At 38.5% G+C, this 13,949-nt stretch overlaps 1 protein-coding gene across 1 annotated transcript in view; it reads right to left on the bottom strand.

Moving 5' to 3' along the window:
- LOC145402020 (pinopsin-like) overlaps positions 1–13,615 on the bottom strand; it is a 57,677-nt gene extending 44,062 nt beyond the window's left edge. Inside the window, exon 1 of the mRNA XM_080274119.1 lies at positions 13,508–13,615. Coding sequence (XP_080130245.1) covers positions 13,508–13,615 — 108 coding nt within the window. The remainder of the gene's footprint in view (positions 1–13,507) is intronic.
- Between the last annotated feature and the right edge of the window lie 334 nt (positions 13,616–13,949).

Here is a 13,949-nt window from a genome sequence, read left to right as displayed (position 1 = left end):
TCCCCCGCCATTTCACTCCCCTGCTCCCAGCTCACACCCCCCTCTCTCATATACCTCTCCACCCCATCCCTCCATCTCATCCTCGGCCTCCCCTTCCCTCTTCCCCCCTCCACCTCACTCACATACACTCTCTTCGTCAGTCTTTCACCCTCCATCCTCTCCACATGGCCAAACCACCTCAGTGTGTTCCTCATAACGCTTCCTATCACATCCACATCCACATCACAACGCTCCTTTATATCCTCATTCGTCAGCCTGTCTCTCCACGTGACTCCACAGGCTCCTCTTAAATAACTCATTTCCACTGCTGTCACTCTTGACTTGTGTCCTTCCAACAACGTCCAAGCTTCACTTCCGTACGTTAGAGTTGGTATCACAATACTGTCATGTAGTAACTTTTTCACTTCCATGCTCATTTCCCTGTTTCTTATCACTGCTTTCAAAGAACCAGCAACCTTTCTTCCCTGCTGTACCCTTTCAAGCACTTCACCCTCCAAACCTCCATCCTTACTCATCACACTACCCAAGTACTTAAACGTACTCACATTTTCCAATTCCTCACCATCCAACCTCGCTGTACCTTCACTGACTTCACCTCTCTCAAAGACCATCACTTTACTCTTCCCTACATTCACCTTTAGATTCCGTTTCTTACACACTCTCCCAAACTCATCCACCAAGCCTTGCAGCTCCCCTTCGTCTTCACTCAACAACACAGTATCATCTGCAAACAACAGTACAGGGAGTTTCCAAACACTATCCTCTCTCACCAGGGCCACTCCAACATCCACTACCCTACCTTGTACCTCTTTTATTACCCCATCCATGTACAGATTGAACAACCATGGAGACATGACACATCCCTGTTTCAACCCAACTTTCAAAGAGAAAAATTCACTTAGTTCACCATCCACACGCACTGCAGCCTTAGCACCATCATACATACTCTTCACAGCATTCAGCAACTTCCCATCTACTCCATATATTCTTAACACTTTCCACAATCCTTGTCTATCCACCCTGTCATATGCTTTCTCCAAATCCATGAAAGCCGCATACAACTTCTTTCCCTTCTCTAGAAACTTTTCCACTAAAGATCTGAGAATGAATATCTGATCTACACAACCTCTTCCCTTCCTAAAGCCTCCCTGTTCTTCTCCAACTAATTTCTCTGTTCTTTCTCTAACTCTGTCAATAAGTATCCTACCATACACTTTTCCTATTATACTAAGAAGACAAATGCCCCTATGATTACCACACACTTCTTTTTCCCCTGTTCCTTTGTACAAGGGAATAATTATACCTGACTTCCAATCCTCCGGGACTCTACCTTCCTCCCAGGCCAATTATTATTATTATTATTATTATTATTATTATTATTAATTACTGCTACAACTACTACTACTACTACTACTATTATTATTATTATTATTATTATTATTATCAATTACTGCTACAACTACTGCCACTGCTACTACTACTGCTACTATTACTACTAGTACTACTACTACTACTACTATTACTGTTATTATTATTATTATTATTATTATTATTATTATTATTACAAAGCAAGAGAGAATACGAAGATCAGGACCAAATTACGGTATAGGAGTGCAGATTGGTGCGTCCGAAAATCATTAGGGAGGGAGTGACGGACAGGGCCGTTTTGAGAGATGCTCCCCCATCAAAAAAAATATAAACGTGATTTTTGATGCAGCGTTTATCTATCTACCTGTCTATCTATCTACCTACCTATCTACCTGTCTATCTATCTATCCACCTGTCTATCTATCTATTTACCTGTCTATCTATCTATCTACCTACCTACCTACCTGTCTATCTATCTATCTATCTATCAACCTGTATATCTATCTATCTATATTATCTATCTATCTACCTGTCTATCTATCTACCTACCAGTCTATCTATCTATCTGTCTACCTGTCTATCTATTTATCTGTCTATCTCTATCTGTCTACCTGTCTATCTATCTATCTACCTTTTTCTCTGTCTATCTATCTACCTGATTATCTATCTGTCTATCTATCTATCTACCTGTTTATCTATCTACCGACGTACCTACCTGTCTATCTATCTATCTATCTATCTGTCTGTCTATCTATCTATCTATTTATCTGTCTGTCTATCTATCTACCTACCTACCTGTCTATATCTATCTATCTATCTACCTGTCTATCTATCTATCTACCTACCTACTTACCTATCTATCTACCTGTCTATCTGCCTACCTACCTACCTGTCTATCTATCTATCTACCTGTCTATCTACCTACCTACCTATCTATCTATCTATCTACCTACCTACTTACCAATCTATCTATCTATCTACCTACCTACTTACCAATCTATCTATCTATCTACCTGTCTATCTACCTACCTACTTACCTATCTATCTATCTACCTACCTACCTACTTACCTATCTATCTATCTACCTGTCTATCTACCTACCTACCTACCTATCTATCTACCTACCTACTTACCTATCTATCTATCTGTCTACCTACCTACTTACCTATCTATCTATCTATCTACCTACCTACTTACCTATCTATCTATCTATCTACCTGTCTATCTACCTACCTACCTATCTATCTATCTATCTACCTGTCTATCTATCTATCTATCTGTCTCTATTCGTAATGTATATATCTATTTATCTGTCTATCCCTCCATCCATCCGTCCATTTATCTATCTGTCTGTCTGTCTATCTATCGGCGTATCATTCACCCTACCTACCTATCTATCTATCTATGAATCTATCAGTCTATCTATCTGTCAGTGTACATATCTATCTATCTATCTATCCACTTACGTTCTTGTTTATCTATCCATCAGTCCGTCAGCCTATTTACCTACCTACCTACCTACTTACTAACTAACCAACCAACCAGTCATCCTACTACGTACCTATCTACCTACCTACCTACCTACCAACGAACCAGCCAACCAACCTACCTACCTACTACTTGCTTACATAGCTACCTACCTACCTACCTACTTACCTACCTACTTACCTAAACACCAACCTACTTACCTACCTATCTACCTACCTACCTACCAACCAACCAACCAACCTACCTGCTTATCTACCTACCTGCCTGCCTACCTACCTACCTACCTACCAACCAACCAACCTGCTTATCTACCTACCTGCCTACCTACCTACTTACTAACCAACCAACCAGCCATTCATCCTACTACCTACCTACCTACATACCTACTTACCCAAGCTTTCCCTCCCTGATTTCTTTCTCTCATCTTACACCTAAAATTAGAAGACTAACAGGTGCTACTCTCTCTCTCTCTCTCTCTAATATAACCCTAATTTCATCATCATCATCACCACCACCACCACCATCACCACCACCACCACCACCACCACCACCAAAATCTCAGCTTATTAACATTTCAATCTAAAATTTTGATGAATTCTGATTTTTTGTAAAGGAGATTAGTAACATACATACATACATACATACATATTCACATACATGTATGCGTACATACATATTCACGTACATACATACATACATGCGTACATACATATTCACGTACATACATACATACATACATATTCACATACGTTCATATTTACATGCTTACATACATATTCACATACAGAGATCCATACGTACATACACATTCACATACATACATACATATTCACATACGTACATACATACAGCGTACATACATTTTCACATGCGTACAGAGATACATGCGTACATACACATTCACATTCATACATACATACGTCCATGCGTGCATACATATTCACATACGTACAGATACATGCGTACTTACACATTCAAATACATACATACATACGTACATACATATTCACATACATGCGTACATTCATATTCACATACGTACACACATACATGCGTACATACGTATTCACATACATACATACAGACATATTCGCATACATACACACATACATACGTACATACATATTCACATACATGCGTACATACATATTCACATACGTACACACATACATGCGTACATACATATTCACACACATACATACATACATACATATTCACATAATACATACTGGTACATGCTGTACGTGCACACACAATACATACACACATACATACATTCATACATACATACATGTGTGCAGAAATACACTTGCACATATAAACATAAATACTGTACATACATACATACTTACATACGGGTACAGTACATACATACGTACATAAATACGTACATAACATACATGGATACCTACATACGTACAATACATATATACACACATGAATACATACATACATACATACAATACATACATACATACATATATACAATACATACATACATACATACATACATGCATACATACAATACATACATACATACATACATGAAATACATACATACAATACATAAATACATACATAAATCCATCCTTATATACATACATACATACAATACATACATACATCCAATACATACATACATACATAAATCCATCCTTATAATCATACATACACACATACATACATACATACAATACATACATACATAAATCCATCCATCCATCCATCCATCCATATATACATACCTACATACATACATAAATCCACCCATACATACATACATACATACCTACACACATACATACACTAGACAGATAGAAAGGTTGATAGATAGTGTAGGTATTTTCAGATAGATACATATGGATAGATAGATTGATAGATAGATAGATGGATAGATGAATGGACGGATGGTTTGAGAGAGAGAGAGAGAGAGAGAGAGAGAGAGAGAGAGAGAGAGAGAGAGAGAGAGAGAGAGAGAGAGAGAGAGAAGGTTAGAGCCGAAGTGGTGACATGTGCAGGTGTGGAGGATGTAGGATTCAGGTATAGGACTATTAAACCTATTCGCTCTCTCTCTCTCTCTCTCTCTCTCTCTCTCTCTCTCTCTCATTTTCACTCGGCCTTCATTGCTGATTAACTCTAGAACACGATGCTAGTCACGAAGAAGTGCTATAGAGGCAGTAGAAGCCGTGACATACAAACACATACGCAGATTATACGGATCTTGTCTAGTCACCATCCCTTCACTTGATGTAGTTAATCCCTCCACTCGTATTACTGTTGCTAGTAACCAAGGAGACCAGTACTTCTAGTGGTAGTGTTAGTATTAGTGACATTTTAGCAGTCATCATTTAGTAGTAAAAATAATAATAGTAATAGTAGTAGTCATCATCATCATCATCATTTCTTTATTTCGTAATACAGTACATATACAGATTACATAATATTACATAACCCAGAAATTCCAGAGGCCTGTGTACAGTACAGAACATACTTAACAATAACATATCCTTCCGAAAGATGGAATTTGGTAGTCACTGAAAAAGTTATATAGTGTACACAATATACTCACATATATACGTATAAATACATATACACTCACACGCACATACTGTACATCAAAATAACAAATCACTGCTGCTCTCTTAGGGCAATACAAACTATAATTAATGATATAAAAAGATTACAAATGAAGCTTTAAAACACAGGAAAGAATACAAATAAGTAAACCATATTGCTAAGACAAAAAATATAAAGATTAAAAAAATCATTATAAATATCTGCTAATTATAAAAACAGAAAATCTACAGAACTAAATAAAAAATATATAAGCATGTACTAAGAAAAAAAAAAAAAGTAGTAGTAGTAGTAGTAGTAGTTGTAGTAGTAAAAATAATAATAGTAATAGTAGTAGTAGTAGTGGTAGTAGTAACAGTAGTAATAGTAGTAGTAGTAGTAGTAGTAGAAGTAATTGTAGTAGTAATAATAATAATAGTAAAAGTAGTAGTAGTAGTAGTGGTAGTAGTAGTAGTAGTTGTAGTGGTGGTATTATTATTATTATTATTATTATTATTATTTTACTAAACTGGGCAATCCCTTCTCAGTTAACCCGTCTGTTTGTCTGTCTGTATGTCTGTCTATCTATCTACCTATCTGTCTATCTACCTACCTATCTACCTACCTATCTATCTATCTACCTACCTATCTATCTACCTATCTATCTATCTACCTATCTATCTACCTATCTATCTACCTACCTATCTATCTATCTATCGACCTATGTATCTATCTATCTACCTATCTATCTACCTATGTATCTGTCTATCTACCTACCTATCTATCTATCTGTCCATCTACCTACCTATCTATCTTTCTACCTATTTTTGTCTATCTATCTACCTATCTATCTATCTACCTATGCATCTGTCTATCTATCTATCTATCTATCTGTCTATCTACCTACCTACCTATCTATCTACCTATCTATCTATCTATCTATCTATCTGTCTATTTACCTATCTATCTATATATCTGTCTACCTACCTATCTATCTATCTATCTACCTATCTATCTATCTATCTGTCTATCTACCTATCTATCTATCTACCTACCGTCCCACTTTCAAAATAATATATATATAAAAAAAGAAGCGATTTTTTTCGAAATTGATCTAAAATTGCCCATAGCACTTCTTCGTGACTAGCAATCGTGTTCTGGTGTTAATTCTGCGGGTATTAGTGGCTGTTTTCGGTGCGCCATCCACTCACGCGATGTAGTGCTTGCCGCCTCTGTGACTGTGGAGTGAGTGAGGAGGCTGTAGTGTGTGTGTGTGTGTGTGTGTGTGTGAGAGAGAGAGAGAGAGAGAGAGAGAGAGAGAGAGAGAGAGAGAGAGAGAGAGAGAGAGAGACGAAATATTGATCTTAACCATATATTTTCGAGAGAGAGAGAGAGAGAGAGAGAGAGAGAGAGAGAGAGAGAGAGAGAGAGAGAAATATTGATCTTAAAAATATATTTTCGAGAGAGAGAGAGAGAGAGAGAGAGAGAGAGAGAGAGAGAGAGAGAGAGAGAGAGAGAGAGAGAGACTAAATATATATATTTAAAATATATTTTAGAGAGAGAGAGAGAGAGAGAGAGAGAGAGAGAGAGAGAGAGAGAGAGAGAGAGGAAATATTGATCTTAACCATATATTTTCGAGAGAGAGAGAGAGAGAGAGATAGATAGATAGAGAGATAGAGAGAGAGAGAGAGAGAGAGAGAGAGAGAGAGAGAGAGAGAGAGAGAGAGAGAGAACGAGAGAGACGAAATATTGATCTTAACCATATATTTTCGAGAGAGAGAGAGAGAGAGAGAGAGAGAGAGAGAGAGAGAGAGAGAGAGAGAGAGAGAGAGAGAGAGAGGAAATATTGATCTTAACCATATATTTTCGAGAGAGAGAGAGAGAGAGAGAGAGAGAGAGAGAGAGAGAGAGAGAGAGAGAGAGAGAGAGAACGTACCCTGAAATTCTGAACATAACCATACATTTGAGAGAGAGAGAGAGAGAGAGAGAGAGAGAGAGAGAGAGAGAGAGAGAGAGAGTAATCATCACGCTTGGAGTTGGAGGAAAATATTCTCTGGAGGAAACTTCTGGCTTAGTTGGAGGAAAGGAGGTAACAATGGCGTTTTCTCTCTCTCTCTCTCTTTCTCTCTCGAATTCCCTTTGAACTCCGTTTGAATTTTTGAACTTTTCTTTACGCCTTTGTACTGTTTTTTATATTCCTTTAGTACTGTTTGCATTCATTTTGTATTTACTTTGAACTCCCATTGGATTCCGTTTGAACTTTTGAACTCATTTTGAATTCCATTTGAACTGTGAACTCATTTTGAATTCCATTTGAACTCTTGAACTCATTTTGAATTCCATTTGAACTTTGAACTCATTTTGAATTCCATTTGAACTTTGAACTCGTTTTGAAATCCATTTTAACTCATTTTGAATTTCTTTTGTATTTTAAAACTCATTTTGAATTCATTTTGTAGTTTTGAACCCATTTTGAATTCTTTTTGTACTTTTTGACTTGTGATTATTTTGAATTCCTGTTGTACTCCTTTTAAACTGTAATTTTAAGCTTTTGAATTCCTTCTGTACTCTCTTTGGACTCCTAAGCCCCTCCTGAAATTCTTTAGTACTCTTTGGACTCCTTTTGAACTCTTGGATTCCCTTGAACTCGTATCTTTTCATTTTGTACTCATTTTAAACTCGTGCACCTCTTTTAGAATTTTTGAACTCAACTTGTACTCTTTCCGAATGTTTGTATTTATTTAAAACTTTTGGACTCCAACTCACCTTTTGTACTCCCTTTGGAATTCTTTTGTAATTATTTAGAACAACATTTGTACTACTTATGAACTTTGAATTCCTTCTGTACTATTTTGAACTCCATTTGAACTCCTTTGCATCCCTTCTGATCTCTTGTACTCCTTTTCAACTTTTGTACTCTTTGTAAACACCCTTTGAACTCCTTTGTACCCTTTTTGAACTCCTTTGTACTCCTTTTGAACACTTTTTGGACCAATTTTGTACTCAGCAATCCCCGTCCCACAACAGACCCCAAACACTCCCCACAAGCGACTTATCTTCCCCCCTTCGACATAAACTTCTCATGTCACCCCTCTGGCACTAATACACACCGCCCCTCACTGCCCCATGCACAGGGTACTCTCTCTCTCTCTCTCTCTCTCTCTCACACACACACACACACACACACACACACACACACACACACACACACACACACACAATTTCTCCCTCTCTCCACTACTTATATTCAATCTATAACTCTCTCTCTCTCTCTCTCTCTCTCTCTACTACTTATATTCGGTCTATAACTCTCTCTCTCCACTACTTATATTCAATCTATAACTCTCTCTCTCTCTCTCTACTACTTATATTCGGTCTATAACTCTCTCTCTCTACTACTTATATTCAATCTATAACTCTCTCTCTCTCTCTCTCTCTCTCTCTACTACTTATATTCGGTCTATAACTCTCTCTCTCTACTACTTATATGCAATCTATAACTCTCTCTCTCCACTACTTATATTCAATCTATAACTCTCTCTCTCTACTACTTATATTCAATCTATAACTCTCTCTCTCTACTACTTATATTCAATCTATAACTCTCTCTCTCCACTACTTATATTCAATCTATAACTCTCTCTCTCTACTACTTATATTCAATCTATAACTCTCTCTCTCTACTACTTATATTCAATCTATAACTCTCTCTACTACTTATATTCGGTCTATAACTCTCTCTCTCCACTACTTATATTCAATCTATAACTCTCTCTCTCTCTCTCTCTCTCTCTACTACTTATATTCGGTCTATAACTCTCTCTCTCTACTACTTATATTCAATCTATAACTCTCTCTCTCTCTCTCTCTCTCTACTACTTATATTCGGTCTATAACTCTCTCTCTCCACTACTTATATTCAATCTATAACTCTCTCTCTCTACTACTTATATTCAATCAATAACTCTCTCTCTCTCTCTCTCCACTACTTATATTCAATCTATAACTCTCTCTCTCTCTCTCTCTCTCTCTCTCTCTCTCTACTACTTATATTCAATCTATAACTCTCTCTCTCTCTCTCTCTCTACTACTTATATTCAATCTATAACTCTCTCTCTCTACTACTTATATTCAATCTATAACTCTCTCTCTCTACTACTTATATTCAATCTATAACTCTCTCTCTCTACTACTTATATTCAATCTATAACTCTCTCTCTCTACTACTTATATTCAATCTATAACTCTCTCTCTCTACTACTTATATTCAATCTATAACTCTCTCTCTCTCTACTACTTATATTCGGTCTATAACTCTCTCTCTCTACTACTTATATTCGGTCTATAACTCTCTCTCTCTACTACTTATATTCAATCTATAACTCTCTCTCTCTACTACTTATATTCGGTCTATAACTCTCTCTCTCTCTCTCTACTACTTATATTCAATCTATAACTCTCTCTCTCTCTCTCTCTACTACTTATATTCAATCTATAACTCTCTCTCTCTACTACTTATATTCAATCTATAACTCTCTCTCTACTACTTATATTCAATCTATAACTCTCTCTCTCTACTACTTATATTCAATCTATAACTCTCTCTCTCTCTCTACTACTTATATTCGGTCTATAACTCTCTCTCTCTCTCTCTCTCTCTCTCTCTCTCTCTCTCTCTACTACTTATATTCGGTCTATAACTCTCTCTCTCTCTCTCTACTACTTATATTCGGTCTATAACTCTCTCTCTCTCTCTCTCTCTCTACTACTTATATTCGGTCTATAACTCTCTCTCTCTCTCTCTCTCTCTACTACTTATATTCGGTCTATAACTCTCTCTCTTTCTCTCTCTCTCTCTCTCTACTACTTATATTCGGTCTATAACTCTCTCTCTCTGCTACTTATATTCAATCTATAACTCTCTCTCTCTCTCTCTCTCTCTCTCTCTCTCTACTACTTATATTCGGTCTATAACTCTCTCTCTCTCTCTCTCTACTACTTATATTCGGTCTATAACTCTCTCTCTCTCTCTCTCTCTCTCTCTCTCTCTCTACTACTTATATTCGGTCTATAACTCTCTCTCTCTCTCTACTACTTATATTCGGTCTATAATTCTCTCTCTCTCTCTCTCTACTACTTATATTCGGTCTATAACTCTCTCTCTCTCTCTCTCTCTACTACTTATATTCGGTCTATAACTCTCTCTCTCTCTCTCTACTACTTATATTCGGTCTATAACTCTCTCTCTCTCTCTCTACTACTTATATTCGGTCTATAACTCTCTCTCTCTCTCTCTACTACTTATATTCGGTCTATAACTCTCTCTCTCTCTCTCTCTCTCTCTACTACTTATATTCGGTCTATAACTCTCTTTCTCTCTCTACTACTTATATTCGGTCTATAACTCTCTCTCTCTCTCTCTCTCTACTACTTATATTCGGTCTATAACTCTCTCTCTCTCTCTCTCTCTCTACTACTTATATTCGGTCTATAACTCTCTCTCTCTCTCTACTACTTATATTCGGTCTATAACTCTCTCTTTCTCTTTCTCTCTCTCTCTCTCTCTCACACACACACACACACACACACACACACACACACACACACACACACACACACACACACCTGCTTTCCCGCTGTCCTGTCAAATTTCACGCCTCTCTCTCTCTCTCTCTCTCTCTCTCTCTCTCTCTCTCATTCCGTGGCTGTCATTTTTTTCCACAAGAGACAAAGACGCACAGACAGACAGACAGAAAGACACAGAACAAGAAATAGACACAGACAGACATGCAGACACAGAGTAACACACACACACACACACACACACACACACACACACACACACACACACACACACACACACATCTTTTATACGTTTCTGCCCGGAATCGTGCTAAGTCTGTTCTTCGCTCTGCTAAAAATAATTTCATCCATACTAAATGCTCTCAACTTTCCAAATCGAATTCTTCCCGCTCCTTCTGGCACCTTGCCAAAAACCTTTCTAACAACTTTACCTCATCATCCTTCCTTCCTCTCTTCTGCTCTGATGGCTCTGTAGTTATTTCTTCTACTGATAAAGCAGATCTCACAGACTTTCTCCTCCAATTCCACCTTAGACGATTCCGGTGCTGTTCCTCCATCACTTCCCCCCTCTGACTTCCTCATGGCTGACATTAAAATTCCTTCAGCTGATGTATTTTCTGCCATTGCTGGCCTCAGTACTAACAAGGCATATGGGCCTGATGGGGTCCCTCCTGTTGTTCTCAAGAACTGTGCTTCTGTGCGTACACCCTGCCTAGGCAAACTCTTTCGCCTTTGTCTGTCAACTTGTACCTTTCCTTCTTGCTGGAAGTTTGCTCTCATTCAGCCAGTCCCAAGGAAGGGTGACCATTCCCAACCCTCTAACTATCGTCCAGTTGCTTTAACATCCTGTATCTCAAAAGTTCTCGAGTCAATTCTTAACAAAAAAAATTTAAAGCATCTTTCCTATCACAATCTTCTTTCTGATCGTCAGTATGGGTTCTGTCAGGGACGCTCCACTGGCGATCTTCTCACCTACCTTTCAGACTCCTGGTCATCCTCCTTTCGGGACTTTGGTGAAAGCTTTGCCATAGCACTTGACATCTCAAAGGCTTTCGATCGAGTCTGGCATAAATCTTTAATTTCCAAACTGCCCTCCTACGGTTTCTATCCTTCTTTCTGTGCCTTCATCTCTAGATTCCTTTCTGGTCGTTCTATAGCCGCTGTTGTAGACGGCTATCGTTCTTCTCCTAGATCTATTAACAGTGGTGTTCCTCAGGGCTCTGTCCTATCACCAACTCTCTTCCTTTTATTCATCAATGACCTTCTAAGTTGTACATCTAACCCTATCCACTCTTATGCTGATGATTCCACCCTTCACCTTTCCATTCGGTTCCCGCAACGTCCATCTCAGCAGTTACTTCAACAAACAAGGGATGAGGCTATGGCACACCTAATGTCTGACTTGGCTCATATCTCTGACTGGGGTAAAAATAATCTGGTTGTTTTTAATGCATCAAAGACTCAGTTTTTACACCTATCAACCTGGCAAAATCTTCAACATGTATACCCACTAATGTTTAATAATATCCAGTTCAATGCTGTATCATCCTGGAATATACTTGGGGTTTCATTATCTCGGGACTTGGAAAGAACATATTACATCTCTTGTAAAATCTGCTTCCACGAGATTAGGTGTGCTAAGCCGACTCCGTTCCTTCTTTACCCCTGCACAATTGTTGACTTTATATACGGGTTTTTATCGCCCCTGTGTAGGGTACAACTCTCATGTGTGGGGAGGCTCCCCACATACAGCTCTTCTCAATAGGGTGGAGTCAAAGGCATTTCGTCTCATTAACTCTCCTCCTCTTACTGGCTCCCTTCAACCTCTGTCTCTTCGCCGCACTGTTGCATCTTTATCTCTTTTCTATCGCTACTTCAATGGTCACTGCTCCTCTGAACTGTCTGCATGCATCCCTCCACCTCTACGACGGGCGCGTAGCACCCGTCTAGCAACAAACTCTCACCCCTTTTCTGTCCAGCTCTCTAATGCATGAGTTAACCGTTACTCCCAGTCCTTCATTTATACAACAGGTCAACTCTGGAACTGTCCCCCTCTGTCTGTATTTCCTACTTCCTATGATCTCCAGTCTTTCAAACGCAGTGTGTCCAGGCATTTCGAAATGAACGGATCTTGAATTTGGCTCTCTTTTGTATTGTTTTTGTTATTTCTTGGAAGAAACGGTTTGCGGGCTCCTGGCCTTTGGTTCCTTCTTCCTTGCATAAAACACACACACACACACACACACACACACACACACAGAACAAGAGACAGACACACAAAGATAAAAAACATGTACTATACAAGTTCTGTGTTTGAATTTGCATAATGTGAGAGAGAGAGAGAGAGAGAGAGAGAGAGAGAGAGAGAGAGAGAGAGAGAGAGAGAGAGAGAGAGAGAGAGAGAGAGAATCATCTATCTTCTCCTTATCGCATCCCATCATCCTCTCCTCTCTCTCTCTCTCTCTCTCTCTCTCATTGTAAATCCATCTACCACCCATTTTATCCATCCACTCACCTGCTTATTCTTTGCCAGTATCAGCAGGACGGCTAAATTGTTAACGACGCCCCAGAAGCAGATGACGATAAGGAAAATGGCCGTCAATATGTATCCTTCCTCGCTCATGTTTTGGCGCCAAGGGAGATTTGAATTTCCCGCCTCGCCGCCATGACTGTTGTTGGTGGTGTTTGAATTCCCGGGAGAAGGTGGGAGGAGGAAGACGGTTGACTCCCCTCCAACGGACATGATTTTGAATTCACTTTATTTTTTTTGGATTCCGAAGCGTTGGATTCAGTTTATGGCTGCCATGTTAGATTTTAGTGGTCTCTCTCTCTCTCTCTCTCTGACGGGTTTAGGATTCGGTTTTTGGATTCTCTGGTAGGTCTGTGTTTATTTTGGATTCTGTCATTTTTTTGGATTCTGCGTAGGTTTGGATTCACTTTGGATTCCACGTTGGTTT

The sequence above is a fragment of the Coenobita brevimanus genome, chromosome 57 (genome assembly GCF_032717465.1).
Source record: "Coenobita brevimanus isolate Jiangsu-jjx chromosome 57, ASM3271746v2, whole genome shotgun sequence".
NCBI classification, from domain to species: Eukaryota; Metazoa; Arthropoda; class Malacostraca; order Decapoda; family Coenobitidae; genus Coenobita; species Coenobita brevimanus.
The sequence above is the reverse complement of the archived record's forward strand: the minus strand, read 5'-3'. Positions and strand labels throughout refer to the sequence as shown.